Source organism: Vulpes vulpes, chromosome 15, assembly GCF_048418805.1.
Source record: "Vulpes vulpes isolate BD-2025 chromosome 15, VulVul3, whole genome shotgun sequence".
NCBI classification, from domain to species: domain Eukaryota; kingdom Metazoa; phylum Chordata; class Mammalia; order Carnivora; family Canidae; genus Vulpes; species Vulpes vulpes.
This window is the reverse complement of record NC_132794.1, coordinates 85,113,245-85,136,923: the sequence shown is the minus strand read 5'-3', so window position 1 is coordinate 85,136,923 and position 23,679 is coordinate 85,113,245. Positions and strand designations below refer to the sequence as shown.

The following is a 23,679-nucleotide window of genomic DNA, read 5'->3' as shown; positions in this document are numbered from 1 at the left end:
TGAACCAGAACCCCCTGACCCCTATATTTCTTTCTAGTAATTTTGCATCCACTGGCCCCCACCCTGACTATAAATTCCCACTTACTTATGCTGCACTCGGAGATGAGCCCAATCTCTCTCCACTACATTGCAGGGGTCCCTATACCTGTTGCAATGGTCCCCTTCCCTTGAATAAAGCCTTATTGTGCTTTAATAAGTGTCACTGAATTTTTTTTTTCTTTAGCAAAGGAAAGGAAGACACTGCTGGGGGTTAGCTCTGAAAAAAAAGTGGAGAACCATTCTCCATTTCCATTGAAGACTGTTAGCAGCTTTTGATGGACCGGGAAAACGTAAGTTCCCAGCTGTCATCCCTTAAGGATTTTTTTTTTTTCCTTAAGGATTTTTTTAAAGAAATCCAACGCTGAATCCTTTCATAAAGCAAAAGATCAGCCCCAATACACCAATTTTGCAAACCCGTATTTACCCCCTCCGGATGGGTTTACAATAAACTCAGTTATCCCTCTGTCATGCAACAGGGGGCACCCTTTAACTGATTTCTTTATTTTTTTAAAACCTTTTTCTAAGTGGTTGCTGAGTGGAGGTGTTCAACAGCATGAGAAGAAACAGCAAAAGTAAAAAAACAAACAAACAAACAAACAAAAACAAACACAACGAAGTAAAGTTTCTAAACTCCATGAAGCTCAGAAGAGAACGAAAGGGGGTGGCGGAACGCCAAATCCATTCGGCTTCTCGATCTGGGGCTAAAAGGCGGCCGCGTCGGGGTGGTCTCCCGACCTGGCCGCATTTACTGGCGCCCATCCAGGCCGGCTGCGTTTGTCGCACATGATTGTTGCGAATTGAGGCTGGGCCCTTGACACTCCACCTTTCCCAGCTGCTGAGTGCGGGGGCCCGGGACTTTGGGCATCCGTTCACGCGTCGCCTTCAGGCGGCAACCGGTCGGAGACCCACCCCCTCCCCGCCCCGCGCGGCGCTCCCGGGCTGCAGCGCAGACGCCGCGGCTCGGCTCGGCCCCTCGGCTCGGCCGCTCGGCTCGGCTCCTCGGCTCGGCCCCTCGGCTCGGCCCCTCGGCTCGGCCCCTCGGCTCGGCCCCTCGGCTCGGCCCCTCGGCTCGGCCCCTCGGCTCGGCTCCTCGGCTCGGCTCCTCCGCTCCGCTCCTCGGCTCGGCTCCTCGGCTCGGCTCCTCCGCTCCGCTCCTCGGCTCTGCTCCTCCGCTCCGCTCGGCCCCGCGCCGCTGGCTGGGACTTGCTCTCCGCGCGCAGGACGAGCCATGCTGCGGGTGATCGTGGAGTCCGCCAGCAACATCCCGAAAACGAAATTTGGGAAACCGGATCCTATCGTTTCTGTCATTTTTAAGGGTAAGGAAACGTGTTCTTCTTTTTTCTCAGGTCCTGGCGTGGCATCATGCTAAGTTCTCGTGGGTCCCACTGGTTTGACAGTCGGCGCTTGGTCCACGGAGAAGGCAAAGCCTCTCTGGCTTCAGCTGGCTCCGTACCTGTGCAGGTGAGGGGAGAGGACCGAATCCTACGGGAGGCATTTCAGCTTCCCCGGGGTTTTGAGACGCAGACGATGACCGGATGTGTGAACTCTAAAAATGTGATTTCTGTAAACCCGGGTAGGGATTTGTAGATTTGTAGATGGGTCCTAAAATTAGAAGCCTCAAAGAGGCCTGCGTGGGATCAAAGTTAGTGTGGGCCGTCTGGTGTGCAATTTTACCGTCTCTGCTTTTGAAAAGTCGGTGACAGAGGGAAAAGTGCTAGTTAAGTTTTTCCAAGCGCCAGTACTCCCCACAACAGCCCCCTCACCGCAGCTTGTCACCGGGCTTCTGGAAGCTGCAGTGAAGTTATTATTTCGGATTCGTCTGTTTTCACATTGTTTTGTGCCGTTTTGTAACTGCTCTTCATCTTTCCCGACTGGGAGAGCGTGTGTTCCATAGCTTCTAAAGTGCTCACAGAGGAAAGAGCTCTGGACGAAACAAGTCTGTAGTTTGCACATCTACTTTGGTTTTGCTGAAAAACCTTGGGCAGATGACCTCGTTTCTCCGAATGTCAGTCCTCTTTTCGGTAAAAACTGTGAGCAGGGTTTAGACTAAATTATCTTTAAAAGGCCTACTGTAATTCCAAAAGTTTATTCTTTTAGGAGGCTGAATTGCAGCGGAGGGGGCAGGAGTGGCTCGTGTGAGGGCTCACTCCCAAGCGTTGTAAGTGATTCCAGTTTTGGCCTGGGTGATGTGTCAATATCTGAGTTTAGGAGCTTTATCATTTTCTGTTTGTTCAGGGTCACTGGTAAGATTGCCAGCTCACTTCTTGGCAGGAGGGATGAGAGCCGTGGGGGAAGACAGAGAAAGTAGGAGCCTTGATGGGCACAGAGTTCCTGACCACGCCTCTGACCACACCTCAAACATTTCTCGCTTCCTCCAGGAACCAAGCAACTACTTCTCCCTTCCAGTTTCTGGTTTATCTCTGCCTTTTTCCTTTCTTTTGTCTATTTTATCTATTTCTCTTCTCCAACCTTTCTTTATAAGGATGAGCAAGATGAAAGAAATGAAACCTAAAGCCGTCAAATGATTGTTTAGTTTAAAAAAAGAAAAAAAGAAAAAAAAACAAATTTAGAAGGCAAAAGTTCAATTCTTAAAGGACACCGTGGTTTGAGAATCTGGTTAGTGAATATCATGTAGTCATGTTATGACAATGTTCCCTTACCTGTATTAGTTGCTTGCAAGTCTTTTGTTTTTCCCTGAAGTAATTGCGTAATAGGGACTTAACGTAAAGAGTTTGTACCCTCACCACTGACACGTAAAGACATGTAAAAGTATATCAGATTCAACTTGGTAATGTCATTATGTGATACAAGTCATACAGATCATAGAGGAATTAGAATTTAACACTGAATTGAAATCTGACTTAAAATTTTTTGGAACGTATATGCATTGGTCAAACTTTTATTTTTTTTTATTTTTAAAAGATTTATTTGTTTATTTATTCAAAGAGAGAGAGAGAGAGGCAGAGAGAGATGCAGGCTCCATGCAGGGAGCCTGACGTGGGATTCGATCCCAGGTCTCCAGGATCATACCCTGGGCTGCAGGCGGTGCTAAACTGCTGCGCCACCGGGGCTGCCCCTGGTCAAAACTTTTAAATGACTAAAAATATGCCTGAAGCTATCAACATAAGTTCTCAGCTGAAAGTGGAAAACTTCAGTTAGACTGGGCAAATGCAGTCTCTCCAAACAATTATAGTTATTAGATCATTTAAACTTTAGTCTCTTTTCTAGTCTACTTTGGTTGTGCAAACTGGGGAGTGAGGTCATTCATTCACCTAACAAGCAACTTGACAGCAGAATCAACTCTGAGCTCAGAATAGGAACGCCCATACTCTAGCTGATGTTTCCTAAATGACCCAAAGTTACCACCCAGGGCTCTAGTTTCTCAGCTGTGGAATGATGGGAACTGATCTCCTTGAGGCTCCTTCTGGCTATAAACTTCTATCATTTTATCACTCTCACCAAGATGTGGAAGGCAGAGCCTTAGGGACAGGAGCACAGTAACAGAAGTGGCCTATTTCTTCCCCTCAGTCTCTTTCCTAATTTTAAACACTGGTGATGGCAGATTCTTTCCAGGTGTGCTTCCCAGTCTTGAGCACTGTATATAACTAAGTAACATTAAGTGTGGACAGAACTCAGCATACTTATTACAGTGAAGCTAAATGCACTTCACAGTGCAGTGTTGAGAAGTAGAGTGTGGAGAGTGAGATGTCAAAGGCCCTAAGAGAAGATGAAGGAAAGCCCCTATGTTTACTGAAATGTGTAAAAGTCCAACTTTTGAGTACATAAAATGGTAAGGTTGGGCAAAAGCCACTTCTCTAACTCCAAGGTGGTAAGAAGAATGTCCAAGTGATGGGCATTAGGGGTGATGGCTGTATAGACCCCAAGGCCCCTTGAAACTGAAATTACTCTGTAGTAGAGGAGCTGCTGTGCTGCCAACCAACTGGTTTCAGGTTGACCTCAGTCTTTTGTGTTCCAGCCTCTCCTGAGGTTGACTACAGAACTTCATAGGACCTGGTAGGAACCAGGAGGAATTGGGAGTTGAGTCCCTGTTGAGAGAATGTCATGGATGTTTCACAGTGCAGGAGTAGATTATGAAGACCATTAAGCTTATTTGATTTTTTGCATCATTGCGGTGCACTAGCTCTGACTCTTCAGGCCAGAGCACCTGCAAGCCTGAAGTGGCCATTCTTTCTTGAGTTCCATGCAGAAAGCCAGGCCATGAAGCTGAATCTGGCTGAGATTAGTTTCAAAATAATATTTAAGACATTTATTAATTAAAAAATACAATATAATATAATAGAAGATCACGTTCCTCCTATTCTTTCTTTCTAGCCACTCTTATTACCTAGGAATAACTACTCAGAACAGTTTGATTTGAATCCTTCTTGACTTTTGGGTATAAATATGAAAGTTGTTGCAACGACTCCCTGTTAGTGCCCTGTAGTGCACATTCTTACAGTGTGTATCTTTTAAAAAACTATAAAGTTTATTTATTTATTTGAGTGAGAGAGAAAGAACACAAGCAGGGGGAGCAGGCAAGGAGCCTGCTAAGCAGGGAGTCCAATGCAGGGCTCCATCCCAGGACCCTGGATTACAATCCCAGCCGAAGTCAGATCCTTAGCCGACTGAGCCACCCAGGTGCCCCTTACAGTGCATGTCTTTGTGAACATGTGCGTTTCTGAAGGACAGTTTCTCTTTTTTGTTGTTATTGCCTTTTTGGGTTGTGGTGATTTTTTTCCCTTTTTCGCTTAAAGAAGATTTGCTGGCAATTGCCAAGGATTTCCATTTTCCCTTTAGCTCATCTCTTGCTTTGGTGTCAAATCTCTTAGCATTAGATTGATTGAGAGGGAATTTTCTTGCAGTCCTTAATATTTCTGTGCTTTTACAATGTGGCAACATTGCATTCATATGAAACGTCCAGCTCCTAGGGTGCATAATTGTTCCAGTAATCACATTTTTCTCCTTCTGTCCTTATGCTATCGCCCATTCCATCAGCCAGAATTTTCCCTTCTGGTCTTGTGTACATCATTGCCTTGTGAAATGACTGTTACTCAGATGGTCACCAAATAATTATCATATATTATTACCTGTTTTTACAGATGCCTGTTATTTCATTTGAACATGTTTTTGGAGTGAAATCCTAGATATTTCTGGGACCTCCTTTCAAAGAGCTTATCAACTTTGTAATCTTAAGAAACCACTTGACCTCTCTAAGAATGCTTTCTTTTTCATCTTTTGAAAAATGGAGTTTTAATGGCTTATCTGAAGGGGAGTAGATCTGAGGGGTCCCTTGAGGCTGGGGTTTATGCAACAGAAAGTTTTCTGACTTTTTTAGCAAAATTTAATTTGCTCTTTGACAATTTATAGTTAAATATTTTAAAATGACCTTTTAAATAAGCAGAAAAGCTATGAAATTCTATTTAAGTAGGATGAAGCATGATGGGGGAAAGAGCCAGTGGGTCTTATTCACTGTCATCTATGAAGGCACCTGTGGAGCAGCCCACGTGGTGACTTGGTTTACCCAGATGCACCATAGGACTAACAAGAAGATTCCTAGAGGCTCAACTGACAATCATGCTATGATGCTGGTACTCTCATAGAACCACTGTCTTGCATTTATTAAACACTCAAGAAAGCAGAACTGTTTGATCTACGGAGTCATTTCCCTCACTTCCGGGAGTACAGAGCTTAGAGAATCACCACCTAGGGAAAGTGGTCCCACTCTATTGAATGAAGCATGGGAACTCTCAGAGGTATACTTCCCAAAGGCACATTTTACAGGCTCTCAGTCATTTACAAAACCACAAATGCCTTTTAAAAATGAATTAACATGGTTTGTTTTTCTTCTCCTCTTCTACAACATCTCTTACTTACATGCATGCCCTCCAGTCATGCCCAAAGTTGCTGGTGTTTTTCTGGTTTGGGTTTACTGGTGGGTTTCTCCATCCCAGGGGGATTCAGCTCTGCCAAAAAGGAATGAGATTTTATATCCTCTGCAACCCCTAGCATATCATTGATGTTGAATAACATTTCAGATGTTAACCATGGAGGCAAGAGCTGGCAGGAGATTTGAGACAGCTTAGTGCAATAAAATAATTGATTCTTGGTCCTGAAAGGGATCACCAGAAGTCTGCCAATCTCCCTTCTTTCAGGAAGAATTAAACTGATTATTCTCTAAGGTAGTTTGTGAGTGAAGCTTGGCAAAGAAAAGGTCACTTTACACATTCCTTTTTTTTTTTTTTAAGTTTATTTATTTAAGTAATCTCTACACCCAACGTAGGGCTCAAACTCATGACCCTGAGGTCAAGAGTCACATGGTCTTCTGACTGAACCAGCCAGGCACCCCTGCACATTCCTGAATGCGGAGCATAGCCAGTTCCTAGCATGTGCTACCCAAATCGATGTTGTAGTACTTTTTTGCATTCTTGATACTGCAAAGAAAATGTGAAGCTTTTATGTTGAAAATTCATATACAAACTGTGCAGTGGTCTATAAGGCATAATAATGCATGTACCATGAAATGGCAATGATCGCCTATCCTTGGTGTAATTTCTATTGAACAACTGTCCTGTTGAGTAGGGGTGTGCTTTGAGCGGCTCTGAGCCACAACTGCTTGGATGGCGGGCACCTTAAACTTCCTCAGCTAACTTAGCATTAGGTGATAGGTTACAACGCCTATTGGGCATTCCAGTGCAAAGGCCCTGGGCTTTGGGGTCAGGGGGTCCTAAATAAGAATCCCATTTCTCATCCTTTGCTTGCTCTGTGCTCATGGGCAAATGAATTAAAATTTTTGGCTTAGTGTTCTTAATAACATTTACCTTGCAGGGTTTTTTGAGGATTAAATGAATATACATAAGAAATTGCACATGGGAACTCCTAACTTACTTCCTCCATTTGATAACATTTGCTTTAATGGAGATCTCCAAGCACCAGAGAGCACATGAGGAATAAGTCTAGAAAAATATATTAGCACAGTTTGGTCTCGTAGGCCTAGGAAATCAGCTAGTAAGAACACAAGAATGAGATATGAACCAGAAAAGACGTATAGATTTATAGTGTAAGAGCAGACGGAGGAGAAATATGCTTGGTGGGGAAGTATTAGTGCCTTGGTCTTAAAGGATGAGGAAATTTCACAGAAATGCCAGGAGGAGGATGACATGCCAGGCTTTGAAACAGCACAGGAAGGCCAGGGAGCCATGAGCTTGTGTTGTGAGGCTGACAGAGGGTAATCTAGTGTGGCTAGGGATTGCACTTTACTCACAAACTAGTGGGGAGACACTAGGCAGCATTGTGAAGACTGGATTAGTACTAGTCAGGGTGACGAAACAGAAGGTTTACTGGTTGAAACAAAGCTTTGCAGGACAGAGGGAGTTCATCCCAGGGCTAGAATGAGAAGGAAGAAACTAACATAAAAGTTACTGAGAAAGCAGCCTGGCTCATTGGGTCACCCTTCCTCACACTCCTCTATAAAAATGGGACATCAGACTGCCTTCCTCCCAGCTGGGGGCGGGGGGGGGGGGGTGGTACCCTGTAGGTGAGTTCAGGATTGAGTTGGGGTTGCTCTGCAGGAGGCCAGTATGAGAACATGAGCTACCTGGATAGGAGGGAAGATGCCCACCAAGAGGGAAAAGAAAGGCAGAGAAATAGAAAGTGACTGGGAAGACAAATTCTGCTGTTTTCCCAAAGGCCAATGGAGAACATTTCTAACCAAGCTGAGCTGTGATCTCATTCATATAAAGTCCTTCTCGCCCTACCCGGTTGTCCCACCTGGAAGGTGATGTGTCATGGCCAGCAATTGCTTAATTGCAAGGAACACATACCCACAAGCTTACTTAAATAAAGTGTGGTTTTTTTCTTTTTCTTCTTCTTCTTTTTTTTTCCCCCCCAAGCTAGAGAGAAATCTCCCAGAATCTAAATCATGGGTCCTACAGGAGTCAGAATCATGTCAAGCAGGGTGGCATTCACTCTCTCTCCCCTAGGGACAATGGGGTCTCATGCCTCTCTTCTTCCCTGCACAGTGACAGCCTTCATGGAGTCTCTTACTCCTGCTTCCCTGCAGTTGGCAGCATGCATGGGGCATTGGTTTACTATAGTGGTGACCTGGTCCAGATCTTATATCTCCTATAATCTCAGTGTCTCTTAGTAGGGCTCTTTGAGAGAAAAATACCAGTTGGCTCAGTTTGGGTCAGGTGTTCACCCCTGGTCCAATTAGCTGTGCCAAGAGATACAGATGCATAAGGCAGGTATCCCAGATGCCTCTACTACACAGGATAAGCTTTGAGACCTAGACCATCAACTCTCTGGCCTGCCTCCCTCCAGCTGGGGCATTTGACCTGCTTTGCCATCTTTAAGTTACTCTCTGAACAACCGCACTCTATCCCCTAAAAGAGCCTCTTTTAGTAAACAACATGATACATGTAAAGTGATGAGCTTTGGACTGGGCAGACTAAGTTTCACTCTTGAATTTGCCATTGGGAACTAAATATTTTTTTTCTGAGTCTTTATTAGTCTATAAAATGAGGAGAATGATACATACCTCATAGGGACATTGTAAGGATCAACAATGATAAAATATCTAAAACACTATCATAGTGTCTGGCAGATAATACAGATCTTCCTTGACTTATGGTAGGGTTACATCCCAATAAACCCATCATAAGTTGAGAATATCATAAGTTGAAAATACATTTAATACACCTCACCTATGGAACATGATAGCTTAGCTGAACCTACCTTAAATATACCTAGAACACTTACATTAGCCGACATTATCTGGACAGAATCATCTAACACAAAGCCTGTTTTATAATAAAGAATATATATATGTAATAAAGAATAAAGATACTTATTACAGGAATATCTTATGTAATGTATTGAATACTATATGGAAAGTGAAAAACCGAATGGCTGTACGGGTGCAGAATGGTTGTAAGTGTATCAGTTGTGATTGTGTGGGTGACTGGCAACTGTGGCTCACTGCCCCTGCCCAGCACCATGCAGGAGTGTATCATACTGCATAGCGCTAGCCCAGGAAATCCCAATTCAAACTACAAAGTTCATTTCTACTGAATGCATGTTGCTTTTGGGCCATCATAAAGTTGAAAAATTAAATTGTATCATCCCAAATCAGAGACCATCTGTAGTTGTATGGCAAACACCCACTTCCTCTCCTCTTTGTGCCCCCACTCCTTCCCTCCACTGCTGGGGTGGGGCATCAAAATCCTGGGGGACATCTAAGGGGTGGTCCAGGCTTAGATCAGGAAATCGGATGCCTGGTAGCTGTGGGGCACAAGCAGGTCAAGGCAGAGCCAATGCCTGATTCATTTGTGACAGTGCATTGTAACTTCTCCACCAGGCACATGATAGGTTCTTTGTTGCTATTGTTTTACTTGTGGTTAAATGTGGTTAAATGTATATGGTATAAACATTACCATTGCAACCATTTTTAAGTGTACGGGTTAGTAGCATTAAGCACATTCATGGTACTATCATCACCACCTTCAGTCCCCAGAACTTTTTCTGACTTCTCAAATTGAAACTCCGTACTCTATTCAATAATAATTCTTCATCCCCCACCCCCACCCCCAGCCCCCAGCAACAATCATTCTGTTTTCTCTCTGTGAATTTGACTGTGGACCTCATATGATTGTTATCTGTTTGTGACTGGTTTATTTCACTTGGCATAATATCCTCAGGGTTCATCCACATTGTAGCATGTGTCAGAATTTTTTCTCCTCTTACAGTGGCTGTATGTACCTGCCACATTTTGTTTATCCATTCACCCGTCAATGGGCACTTGGATTGCTTCACCTTTTGGCTGTTATGGGTAATGTAGCTTTGAACATGGGCGTTCAAATACTCTTCTTGAGTTCTCAATACTTTTGGGTGTAAAGCCCGAAGTGGAATTTCTGGGTCATGTGGCAATTCTATGTTTAATGTCTTGAGCCACCACCTCACTGTTTTCCATACCGACTGCATGATTTTACAAACATTCCCACCAGCCGCGTACAGGATTGCAATTTCTCCACATCCTTGCCAAACACTTATTTTCTGGTGTGGTTTTGTTTTCATTATCATCATCCTGATGGATGTGAACATAGTAGATTCCTAGTAACTCTCTGTTGATTTGGATTTTCAGCTCACACTTACCTCAGTAACTCAGAGTGAAGCTGTCTGCAGCGTACTCTTCAGCCTCAGTGGCCGGCAGCAAGGCAGCCCTTTTGTGATGAGAAGCCTGCCTGGCGGAGGCCCAGCAGCAGCCTGAGAGAGGCAGATGGCCAGCTAGCCAGTGGAGCCTGGCTCTCTGACGTCTGCGTGGCCAAGGTCATGCCAAGAGCTATGGCAGAGCTGAAGGCAGATGGGAAATTGGTCTCCTGCAGTGCTAGGTCTTCCGGTTGGTCTGGGCTCCCCAGGGCAGGGCTGGAACCAGAAGTCCTAACCCTCCGTATATGTTTTTCCTAACATTGTGTACTCCTTCATGGCTCCTATTGGAATACACAGTTACATATTTGCTGACTTACTTGATTTCTGTCTGCCTAACCATCAGATAGTAAGCTTCATGATGTCAGGGATTGTTGTCTCTTTCCCTAGCACCTAGCTTAGTGCTTGGCAGGTGGTAGGTGACCAATAGTTATTGAATGAATGGATCTAGTTCCTCACCTCATTCACTCAGGTCATGTTACCAGACCAAAGTGGGTCCCTTCCTTAGTGAGTTATAGACAGAGACTACATCATGTGGAGTCACCTCTCAATGTCATCCTCGATTTGTACAAATAAGGAGACCATGGAAATAATTCCAAAGATGTGGGAGGCTCCTTTTATTAGGGCTTGGGATGAATATTCAGAGAAGGATTTTGACATTATAGTGAAACTGAGGTAACTGTTGGGTACTTTCTGGTTGATTTGCTACAGATCCTCAGATGTTTCTTTTCTTGTTTTAGCAATTCATTAGTTAGCTGCCTTTTCTTTTTAAAGATGATTATTTCACACACAGTGCACAAGTAGGCAGAGTGGCAAGGAGAGGGAGAAGCAGGCTCCCCGATGAGCAGTGAGCCTGATGCAGAACTTGATCCCAGGTCCCCAGGGTCATGACCTGAGCCAAAGACACCTAATTGACTTAGCCACCCAGGCACCCCTCATTAGTTAGCTTCTAAAAGATGAAATTGATAGGCAGAAACTTCTACCAGTTTCCTGAGTTCAGGAGGTCAGTCCTGAGTTCAGGGGGTCAATGGTGAATTGAGGGGTCAAGCGGTCTTACCAGTAATGGTCATGGTCTCACAGGCCTGAGGGACCAGATCTGCCTGCCCACAAACTACAAAACTGATCTTGAATACTTCAGAATTTCCACTGGTTGGTTGGGATCCTTTAAGCTGCATCCCAAAGGGAGCTGGAAGGCAGGGGAGCCCCAGTCTACCTCTGACCATGATAGTAGGGCTTTGCTGTTATTAATAGCAAGAAAGTTCTCTGAATCTCAGTCTTCCCAGCTGTAAAGTGGGCATAAGACCTACCTCTGAAGGTTATACAAGTCCAACGAGATGATGTATTTAACGTACTTGGACTAAAAATAGATGTTTACAGGGGTATCCAGCAGGCTCAGTTGTTAAAGCCTGTTGGCTCTACCGTGAATTTGAGCCCCACGTTGTATGTAGAGATTACTAAAAATAAATAAATAAATAAACTTAAAAAAAATAGATATTTACTGTGACCTCACCTCTTGAAGTTTGGCTCTCTTTGCATGTAGCAAAGTGAAAAATCAATGGTCTAGGTCAAGGACTAAGGAAATAAGAAGTTTGCAAATCAAACAAGGACAGCTGATGCCAGACTTTTATGCTCTCCTTTCCCAAGGTGAAGCTATGAACTAGAAAACAGGTCTAGGTTGGGTTCATATTTTGTCAAAACAACTAGTCAGTTTGGTGAAAATAAAATACTGTTTTACTCATTTTTATTTACTTCATTCAGCAGTCATTTATTTGTGTGCTCAATTATTTAGTTCAGAACCATCCACTGAAACTTCTAGGGTGGTGGAGATGGTTGAGATCTGCCCTGTATGTTATGGTAGCCCCGAGCCACACATGGTTGCTAATCACTGAAATGTGGCCAGTGTGATTTGAGGAACTGAATTTTTTAATATTTTCTAATTTTCATTCATTTAGATGTACACAGCTACATGTAGCACAGATAGCAGGAGGACAGCCATAGTGGTGAGGAGCCCAGGACCTCCTCTCACTCACAGCTGCCCAGCCTCTCCATACCTCAGTTGTCCCATCTACAAAATGGGCAGCAGCCCAATCACATAGCATAAGTAAAGTTTAGCATAAATAAAAGTTAAGCACATACATAGAAAATGCTTTAAGTGTTCATTGCTCCTTGGTTCTTCCTGAGGTTCTGGCATGTGTGGGTTAAGAGGGAGAGAGCTTGAGGACCAACCACTTGCTATACCACCACCACTATTTATTAAACACTTACACTGTGCCCACACTTGTTGCATATTGTCTTATTTAATCCTCATGGCATTTTTAGGGAGTAGGTCTTACTATCATATTCATTTTACACATGGAGAAACTGAGGCAGGGACCAGTCAGGATTCAGCTGAGGACTGATTGCAGAGTCTCCATGTGCATTGCCTGAGGTCAGCATGGGCAAAGAAACAACCAAGTCAATTTATGATCGCTCTCTTTGTGCTCTGAGTGGATTGAGTTGTTCAGTGTGTGGGGATCATTTGGACCCAACCTGAGAGAGGAAGAACATGTACCAAGAACACAAGAACTTAAAAAAAAAGAAAAATAAAGCTTAGCCTTCCTGGAGTGAGTTTCCCCAGGGTAATGAAAGCCTTTAGGACTTGCCATGACTCAGAAGCTCAGAGCTGACATAGCTTAGCAGTGAATCATTCCTCTGATAATCGAGTCGGAGCCATTTTATTAGTGGAGACTAAAACTCTAATGTATTACATGAAAAGAATTAAAAATCTAATATTTGAGTGGCAAGGGGAGTCTCCTTCGCCTCCCCTCAGCTCTCAGGTGTATTACCTTCATCCTCTTTTACAACCCAATAGCACAACTTACACATTTATTTTTAATTTTTTTTAATTTTATTTTTTACACATAAAAAAAAATCCTTTTCCTCATCTCTTTTTCCTTCTTAAAAAATAAAAAATTTTCTTTTTGCTTGCCTGTCCCCATTGGCAGAAATCACTGCCTGAACTGTCCCTGTCTCCCTCCCTTCTCTCATTTGCTGCTGTGTCTCCCTACTGCTTCTCTCAAACACAAATTCATTAAAAAAATGTTGATCAGGAGTGTACTCTGTCAGGCTCTGTGCTCAGCACTGCAAATCAGGCGAGGAACTAGCCAGACTCACCCCTGCTCGCATGCAGCTCACAGCCTGGCTGTAAATGCAGCCAGAGGTCAGTGACTTCAGAGTAGTGAAGAATTGGGGGTAGTAGATTAAACTCTTGGAAAATTTAAACTTTTTAAAATTTTGTTACTTGCAGATTATATTGATGATGAGAGCTAGTAAGTACAACAAGTGCTTTACATATATATTCACTTAATTCTCACCAAAAAATGAAGTCTGTCTTTTTATAGTTGAAGTTCTTCTTTCTATGGGTGTGGGGAGGGCGGATTGCCTGGGTCAAGGTCCGGCAAGAGGTTCAAGTCAGAGCAGGGACATACAGGCCCCCCGCTGAGACTGTAACACCCCGACGTGAGGAGCCCCCCCCCCCCCCCCCCACGTCTCGGCCCCTGTATACTTTCAGCCCACCGAGGGTAATGCACACAGACTGGCTCGGCTCCGAGCTCAGACCTTGTGGCTGACATCCAGGCTCCGTCTCCTTCTCATTGTATTTCCTTGGGCAAAATCAGCCCTGAGGGCATCTAGCCAGAGCAATGCCAGGGCCTGGGGCATTGGTGCCTGTGGACTTGACACCTTTGGTGGCCTCAGAGGTCTTGTCTGGGGCTCCAGATGCCCCTCTGGTTTGTCCCAGTGTGCTGGACATGTTAGGATGGCTTCCCTTGTGTGACACGGCTTGAGGAAGGTGCCCACCAGGGCACCTACAGTGTGGAAAGCCCTGCCCTGGGATTGACCCACAGCCACCCTTCACAACAAGTGTAGCAGGGGTCCAGGGCACAGATTGTGTATACTCATTTATCAGATGAGGAGATGGAGCTTCAGAGGGGTCAGGAGCAGCCAAAGCTGGTCAGTAGGACCAGGCAAGGAGAGACTAGAACCCCAGTCCTGAGACTAAGTTCCCATTGCTGTATGTGTGTCTGGCTTTCTCTGTGCTTGGCATCTCTCTTGGTTAAGTCTACTTCCATCTCCATCCTGGACACTGATTCCTAGCTCTTCCTCCTACCTGAGGCAGCTGACCAGCCGAGCTCGCTAAAGAGCCCAGAGGTCAAAGCCATCCCCAGTACAGGCAGGAGAATTGGGGGCAGTAGATTAAACTGCTGGTGATGGCAAAAATCCCACTTAAAGAGATTATTTTAGTATGGGACACTGGGGTCTGAGGCTCAACATAATTCAACTAGAAATTTGTTGCCTAAAAGGTATGGAATTGAATTCTTAAGATTTTGACTCAGGCTTTGTGCTTATTTTCAAAATTCTTTTCTCTATTTTGTTTTCTCTTGATACTATCTCTTGGAATCAGGGAGGGCAGAGGAACTGGATCCTCTTCATATTGTCTGATGGAGGTAGTTTATGATTCTGATCCTGATCCAACACAAAAGAGTGTCCCCTATGTCCTAGACACTCACGTTTCCTCATCTGATCCTCAGTACAGCCATGCAAGGTGGGTGTCTTCATCCTCATTTACAGGGTACTCAGGCCTTGGAAGGCCCTTCTGGAATACTAGGAATTCTCCATCTCCTCAAGCTGGGGTGGAAGTGAATTTGCCAAGTACCAGCCTTCATTCATTCTCTAGCAAATTGTCTCAGAAACATACCAGGCAGAGGAAGGAGAGGTTAAAAGGCTAGGAGCCAGAACACCAACATTCAAATTCTGGCTTTGTCTCCTACTAGCAGGAGACCCTGCACAAGCAGCTTAGTTGCATTACGCCTCAAAATATGGATGCTAATAGTAACAGGTAACCTATACCAAGCCCTTAGAAGATTGCCTGGTGTACTATGAGCCCTGTGAATGGTAGCTCTTATTCCTGGATATTAGGTACCAATATTTATTAATGAAGAAATGTATATGGAGAGTTGGATAACTGGCTCAAAGTCACACAGATGGTAAGTGGTGAAAACATAGTAGGTCACCTGGCATCTCAGCCCTTGGTAGAGGTTAAGAGTACAGGTTTGGAAATGAGGCAGATGTGGGGCTGCAGCCCAGCTCTGCCACTTATTGGCTGTGTGATCAAGTCACTTAACATCTCTCTAACTCAGTTTTCTTATCCATAAAACAGCAATACTAATACCTCCGTTTTAAGGATTAGACATGATAGTGTTTAAAGTGCCTGGCACTTGGGGCACCTGGGTGGCTCAGTTGATTAAGCCTCTAACTGTTGGTTTCTGCTCAGGTCATGATCTCATGGGTCATGGGATCAAGCCCCCACTGGGCTCTGCATTCAGCAGAGAGTCTGCTTGAGATTCTCTCTCTCTCTCTCTCTCTCTTCCTCCTCCCCACCTCACCACCAAATATATGGATAAATCTTTTGAAAAAAAGAGAAGAAGAAAAATAAGGTGCCTGGCACAGAATGGATGCTCACATGCAAAATAAACAAGCCCAAGAGTCACACGATTCAGTTCTCCACCGAGACAGCCAATCCAGATGCCTGTCCTGCCTGGTAGCCCTTCACCTGCAGTCCTGGCAGTTGGCAGAGCTGGAACACAACCACCCTCAGGGTCAGCTTTTAGGAAGTAGACTCTGTATGGGTTGTTCAGATTGACTGGGCTTCACTTCAGTTCCCTTGGAGGATTTGGTTTTAAGTGCTTGTGTGCCTGTAAGGGCATCTGCAGAGGCCAGTGGGGCGTGGGGCATGGAAAGCAGAGCAGTAACCCTGTGTGCCTTTTGTTTCTGTTTATCAGGAGTATCAGTGACTATTTCAGAAATGTACAGAACAGCCTTGCTTTGTATCATAGTTGCCATTTGGCTAAAATGCCTTCCCCAGAACCCGTTTGACAACATATCCTGGAGCAGTAGGGCAGCCAGGGTTAGAAAGCAAAAAGTCAGAAATACACCTTTAGCTGGGTAGAACTGGATGGGCCATATGTCTCTGTGCTCCCCCTAGGTCCCTCTAGGTCCTGAGGGTGGTGGAGTCTCCTGCTGGACCTTCCCTGCCCTCCAGTTACTGTGAAAATTCTCCCAGATGCTGGTGGCTGCCAGACTGACTGCCAGGGATGAGCAGCCACTGCCCCTATGCCAGCTGCTCCAGGCAGGCCTGCGAGTTCTGGAACAGAGCCATGTGAGAGAAGTGCTCCAGCAGGGCTGTGCCTAGCGTAACAGGGCTCTTTCTCTGGTCACTGGACCCTGCCCTCCAGGGAGACTCCACAGTCTGGGAAAGTCTGTGGGGGCACACAGGGCATGCTGCCTAGGTGCCATAGTGAAAATTAATAGCTCCTATTAGTTCAGTGCTTTCTGTGTGTTAGGCCCTGTGCTGAGCACTTGCTATTCATTTCCTCACTTAATTATTAAAGTTACCCTAGTAGTAATACTTCCATGAGCTTATGAAGTTCAATTCACTCAAATCATGGAGAAATTACTCTGAGTGAAATAACAATATTAATAAAATACAATTCCAGCCTTCAAGGAGTCACTGTCTGGTCTTAATCCTCCGACTCAGGCAACTGTTCTGTGTCTCTGTCTACTGGAGTCTGAATCCCAGCTCCACCACTTCCTAACTGTGTGACCTCTGACAAATTGCTTAACCTCTCCGTGTCATGGTTTCTCCTTTTGTAATTGGGGATGATCATAATAGAATTTACCTTTTAGGGTAGTTGTGAAGATTAATGAGACACTCCATGAAAAGCACTGGAAACAGTGACTAGTTCAGAGCACTTAATGACTGTTAGTCATGCATGAATGGCTTCAGGGGACCTGTGATATTCTAGGCCATATAGTGGGTGATTTTGTATTTGTCTGTGAATATTCCATAAGACAAAGGGGCCATAACCTGGGACCCTGAGAAAATGAAGAGGTATTCCTAAATGGAAGGTCAAGTTTAGATGCATGGCTGGACCTAGAGATCTTGTTGTTCTACTTTGCCTACCAAAAAGCTAAGTTCTTAGGGGAGCTTTGTAAATGGCACCCCCACTGCTCCTGGGGTCATGTCAGTAAGATATAGCAATCTAGCCAGTGAGGACTTGAGGGACTTCATAAGGCACATGATCCACAAAACCTGGAAGAAGCCTTAGAGATCATCTAGTCTAAATTCTGCGGGGTACACAAGAGGGACTCTGAACTCAGTAGTTGAGCCTGTGTCTCTCTGAGATAACAGTTCAAAGAATTGGAGAGTTTACTGATTTGAAAGTCTAGTCTGAAGAACTGGGCCAACTCCTGTGTTTTTTTTTGCAGGAGTGCAAGGATCAGGGAGATGGGGTGTCTTTGGAAGCACTGAAAAAGTGTTACCATTGTAGATTACTATTACTAACTTGGTGTTGCTCCTTGTTTTAGCGTTTTCCAGAGAAATGGAACCTGTAGAGTGTGTGTATGTGTGCACGTGTGTGTTCAGAGAAGGGGATTGAGAGACTTATTTTAAGGAATTGGCTCATGTGATTATAGGGACTGGCAAATCTGAAATTTGTGGGGCAGGCCAGCAGGCTGGAGCCTTCGGCAGGATTTCTTTCCTTTCTTTCTTTCTTTCTTTCTTGCTTTCTTGCTTTCTTGCTTTCTTGCTTTCTTTCTTCTTTTTTAGGATTTTATTTATTTATCTGAGAGACAGTGAGAGCAAGAGAGAGAAGCAGATTGGCTGCTAAGCAGAGACCCTGATACAGGGGCTGAGATCATGACCTGAACTGAAGGCAGACACTTAACTGACTGAGCCACCCAGGCACCTCTCAGGTAGGGTTTCTGTTCCAGTCTGGAGGAACATCTTCCCTAGGAAACCTTAGTTTTGGACTGTTTGGATGAGGTATATCCACATTATGGAACATAATCTCTTTTACTTAAAGATGATTACAAATGTTAATCACATCTATAAAATACCTTTACGGTAACAGCTAGAGTTTGACCAAACAAGTGGCACATAGCCTCTCGGAGTGACAGATAAAATGAGCGACCACAGGAGCCCTCATAGTGGGGTCGTAGCAGTCTGATCCTAGGAGGTCTGGTGATCTCGGCAGCCTTGTCCCTTAGGGTCCAGCACACTGTGCAGCAGGCGCACAGCAAAGGAAATGGCTCTGCAATAGGGCGGGGTGGCTTGGCAAGGAATGCTTATTCACTTCTCTGAAAACCTCATTCAGAGGTTGGCATGCAGGTTAATTACTGCAATGGTGACCTTCAGCGAATGGAGACAAGCAGGGAGGCTGACTTATCAAAAAACAGGAAATGTCCCAAAGAATGCCTTGAGTCATGGTCCGGAGTGCATTCTGCATTTGAGTCAGTTGTTCTGTTCTGGGTTGAAAGCATTTAATTCCTGTCCATAGGAGGAAACAGTCATCTTAATAAAATTAGAGATGAGAGCAGGGGTGGTGAAGGGGAAGAGAGGCTCCCGTGATTCATCTGATGTTTAGCACCTGCAATTTAGACCTTTAAAAAAAAAAAGTGGTGAAATTGAATAATTGAATAATATAAATATGTGGCTCTGTGGCTGCTGACAAGAAAGAAATTCATTTACTTTCGAGGTTTTTTTTTTTAGCTGATATATTTATGTGTGAATAGACTTTCAATAAAATGTAATGTCACATATTTGGATAAAGTGAGAGCCTCCTTTTCAGAAGGAATTGAGCTGGGTTTCTTCAGAAGGGTAGGAGCTAATGTTAGCGGGTGATCTTTACTTGCTGAGGAGGGAGAAGGAGGAACAGTGGTTGAATGCGTGGACTACAGAATCAGACTAGTTCTGAGTTAGAGCGTTTCTTCCTAGCTCTGTGATCTTGGGAAAATTACCTAACCATTCTGGGCTTGTTTTGCTTGTTTTGCTCCCCTGCAAATAGGAGGTAATTTACCTGGAGGGCTTGCTGGCAAGGTTAAATGAAACGACCAATGTGCAGGATTTAGCACATGCCTGGCTGAGAGAGCGCCCCCTAGAGGGTAGCACTACTGACACCAACGCAAGGGCCGGGAGCAGCCACAGCTCCACTTGAATAGTCTCGCTTGGTCGGTGGTCACCCGCAATCTGCAGGAACTCGGCCAGTTCTCTTTGTTCTTAATACACAACAGGATCGTCTGTTCAAGAACATGTATCAGAAGAGTTGTTACGCAATTTGGTTTTTCTTGTGGGATTATGAACCTCTTGGAGTTATAAAGCCCAAGGTCTTTTTTTTTTTTTTTTAAGATTTTTATTTATTTATTCATGAGAAACACAAAGAGAGGCAGAGACAGAAGCAGAGGGAGAAGCAGGCTCCATGCAGGGAGCCCGATGTGGGACTCAGTCCTGGGACTGCAGGATCACGCGCTGAGCCAAAGGCAGATGCTCAACCGCTGAGCCACCCAGGCGTCCCTAAAGCCCAATGTCTAAAGCCCTCTTTACGAAGTGGTTTGTATCAGCCAGATGAAGCTTAGTTTGGCATTCATGGCTTCACAGGGTGGCCATAACCTTACAGCACAGCCTGGTTGCCTCTACTCCCTTCCACATCCCTTTTGTTCCAGCCACTTGGGCAGTGCAGTGTCCCCAGACATGACCTGTTCTCTCTCCCCTGTGGTTGACCCACCCACCCTATTGCCTCCACCTGGAGTAACTTTTTCTTCCCAACTCCACGCTTGCAACCCATTCTTGTCTTTTAATCCCCAGCTCAGCCTCTGCTTCCTCTGTGAGGTCTTACCTGCTATCTTGAAGTCACCTCCTCTTTTCATTTGTACCCCCTCTGATGGCAACTGCAGCCTACTCTCTGTACCAGTCACCTATCGTTAGTTACATCAACCTCCCTGCTAGAGCACCTGAAGCCAGAAACTGTGTCTGGGGATCTCTGTATCTCCCACAGTGTCTAGCTCAGTGCCTGGAAAGTGATATTTCAAAACTATTTATTGGATAGAAGAATGAGAAAACTCATTAATGCTTATGGAAGAACTCACTTAGTGGATCATTTCCATGGGTTGAGCTACGAGGCATTATTCCCATTATTCCTCCTCTGGCAGGAGGAAGCTCCAACATGAGGACAAAGCAGGCAGGAACATGGTGGGCTGTTTGCTGTTTGCTGAAAACATGTATCAAGATTCATTTGGCTCTTCTGTTCAAGAGCCAGTGAACTCTATTTGTTCAATGTTTGAAGACCAAGAATTATCTTGTACTCTTCTGTTTCTCCAGTTCCCAGCACATCATAGGTGCTGGGTAGATGTTTGAAGATGAATGAATGAACAAATGACCCTTCCTTTTTCACACTCTGCAATTGCTGACTCTGGAACAATCCAGCCCCTATTGGGGAAGGGGAGGGGGGTCAGTAGTAGCAGGCTCAGCATCAAGGTCCCCATGCAGCATTTCTTCTCGTATGCTGACTCCCAGGTCAGTAACCAGCTTGAGATTCAACTCAAGTGAGCAGGTACTGGCTCTTTCCACAGTCTCTCTGGAGCTCTTGTCCCTGTCTAGAATCTTGGGGATTCAGAGACCAAGTTTTGCTTCCGTACCATCCTTCAGTAACCTGAGTCCTACTTCAAGCTCCTGTGCCCAATTTCCATAAATTACATGTGGCTTTCTCCTTGCTTTACTTACATGATGTGATCTCTTACGATTTCCCATCTTTTCCCTTGAAGGTCTGCTGCAGTCCCAGGATCTAGATTCACTCCTTCCTGACTCAGTTCTCTAGCCACCCAGCTCTGGTTGTGGCAGCAAGAGTGGTGGTGAGCTAGAGGGATATTAATGGTACCATTTCATGCTTGTGCAAGGCAGGAATTCCTAACTTTTGTGAAGATCATGAACTCATGTGAGAATCTGATGAGATCAGTAAACTGTTTCCCCGGAAAAACTCACAGATGTTACATTTTGTGTTGGAGCAGATAGTCTTAGAGAGTCTCAGGGTACTCTGAAACCTGACCTTTAGACTTTCCTATGGCCATTGCCTAGGAGGCCAAGTGTATCACACATATTATATTTATGTGTTTTCTTTATCTAGTGTTTCTGACAGCTTCCAGACAGGCGCTATGGTGCGGTGGTGAACACACAGTCAGGTTTTAGAGCCAAGGAGATGTAGGTTCAGATTCTGGCTCTCTTTTTTTATTAGCTGGTGACCTTAGGCAAGTTAACCAGCTTCTCTCAATTCTTTGTCTGTAAAACAGGGATGAGAATGTTAACCCTGCAAGGGTGCTGTAAGAATTTAGAGACATGGCAGTAGAATGCACATCCAGGCCCCTGTAGGTGATTATTTAGAGGGAGCTGCTACAATTATCGAAAGAAGCTCATTGTCCAGTTCCATCAGTTTAAACTTTGCTTGGCTTCTCTTTCTCTCAAGAGTACTTGCTTATTCTGTAACCAGAGAACAAAATTGAGAGGTTTCCATCAGATGACAGGAGGGGTGAGTGTGGCCAAATGGCAATGTGGGAGGGGACAGGACAGCTTCTAGGTGCTATCGGAATCAGGTCCATTGAGGGGTTCCATAGGCCACATAGAAAGACCACATTTAGAACTAATCAGTACAGGTCCAGGCATGAGCCAATGAGCAGGGTCATGCTGAAGTCTAGAAAGGGAAGCCAGCTAGGCTCTGGGAGTCACTCAAGTGGAAAAGTTAATACTTAGCAGAGTGAGGGTGGTGATTCATGGCTTTATTATGCTGAGGTCTTGGAAGAATGAGGTGGTTAGTCGCACAACTCTTGGAGGAGAGGCTGCTGGAGTTTAAAACCTATCCCTGCCACTTACTAACGGGGTCACTTTGAATATGTTACTTCTCAGTTTCCTTACCTCTGAAAGGGGGATGAAAATTATTATACATATCTCCTAGGGTTTTTTCTTTTAAGATTTTTTAAAATTTATTCATGAGACAGAAAGAGAGAGAGAGAGAGAGAGGCAGAAATACAGGCAGAGGGAGAGGCAAGCTCCATGCAGGGAGCCTGACATGGGACTCGATCCTGAGTCTCCAGGATCAGGCCCTGGGCTGAAGGCGGCGCTAAACCACTGAGCCAGCCGGGCTACCCTCTCCTGGGGTTTTTAAAGAGATTAGATGATGTGAGAGAATAGAAAATATGCATGTTGTGTTGTTCTCTGCCCCCATTCCCCATCACTTCCTGGCACTGAGCTAAAACCTTTATAAATTTTTAAGTGATAGGAGTGGGAGCATCTTTAGTTCTAATGAGGTGACTCTGGGTGGGCTCCTGGATGGGGACTGGTCATTAGAAAGACAAGGCCATGATGAGAAGCTTGGAATTTTTGGCCCTGCCAACCACTTCTCAAGACTGGGGAAAGGGGCTGGAAATAGAGTTAATAATTGATCTTGCCTATGTGAGGAAGCCTCCATAAAACCCCAAAAGCATGGAGTTCTGAGAACTCCCAACTCCATGGGGACAGAAGCTCCTGTGCCCAGAACCTTCCAAACCTTACCTCATATATCTCTTCATCTAGCTGTTCATCTGTACCCTCTATCGTATCCTTTAATAAACTGGTAAACAGGGATCCCTGGGTGGCGCAGCGGTCTGGTGCCTGCCTTTGGCCCAGGGCGCAATCCTGGAGACCCGGGATCAAGTCCCACATCGGGCTTCCGGTGCATGGAGCCTGCTTCTCCCTCTGCCTGTGTCTCTGCCTCTCTCTCTCTCTCTCTATCATAAATAAATAAAAATTAAAAAAAAAATAAACTGGTAAACATAAATAACTGTTTTCCTGAGTTCTGTGAGCCACTCCACCAAATTAATTGAACCCAATGAGGGAGTTATGGGAACCTCAGATTTATAGCCTGCTAGGTCAGAAGCACACATGACAGCCTGGACTTGCTATTGTCATCGTTCTGAACCCTTAACCTGTGGGATCTGAAGCTGTCTCCAGGTAAGTAAGTGTCAGCATTGAGTTAAATTGTAAAACACCTAACCAATGTCACATAAGATTGCTTGGTGGGGGACCCCCGCCCACCATACCTCTGGTGTCAGAAGTGTGTGAATGTTCTATGTGATAGTAAAGGAGATACACAGAAGGAAAACTGCTTTGTTTTTTTTTTTTTCCTGAAAACAGATGAGCTCCTGCTTACAACCTTTTGTATTCAAACACTAGCTTTTATTTTGATAAGTATTTGGGGATTAGAGACCCAGCAGATGCCCCTGCTCTTTGGACTTCTCCAAGGAAACTTTAAGCACTAGCTGGATTAACATTTATTCATCCAGGGAGGTGTACTGTCCAGTCTCAGATACAGAAAAGGAAAATCTGTATCTTCAGAAAAGGTGAGCCTGGAGTAATGGAGACCCTATATTCTCTGCTGGTCCCAGAAAATATATACCCACTAATTACCGGGTGCCGAAGCCCAGGGAGGGAGTCCAGCTCATGAAGCTATGGAGAGTTAATACATGCAGAGGCAACATGGGCTTCAGAAATTGCAGGCTATATAGGACCCAGTGCCCAGTATTAGCTCACAAGAATTTCCT

At 44.8% G+C, this 23,679-nt stretch overlaps 1 protein-coding gene across 3 annotated transcripts in view; it reads left to right on the top strand.

The window, feature by feature from the left end:
- Positions 1–710: 710 nt before the first annotated feature.
- Positions 711–23,679, top strand: part of MYOF (myoferlin) — a 142,349-nt gene continuing 119,380 nt past the window's right edge. For 2 of the 3 annotated variants that reach the window (XR_011997511.1, XM_025990771.2), the window contains exon 1: positions 711–1,355. Coding sequence is in view for 1 of the 3 variants with exons in the window: in XM_025990771.2 (XP_025846556.1) it covers positions 1,268–1,355 (88 nt within the window). In the remaining 2 variants the exon portion in view is untranslated. Of the gene's footprint in view, positions 1,501–23,679 lie in introns of all 3 variants that reach the window. The other variant, XM_072739533.1, reaches the window with a different exon arrangement.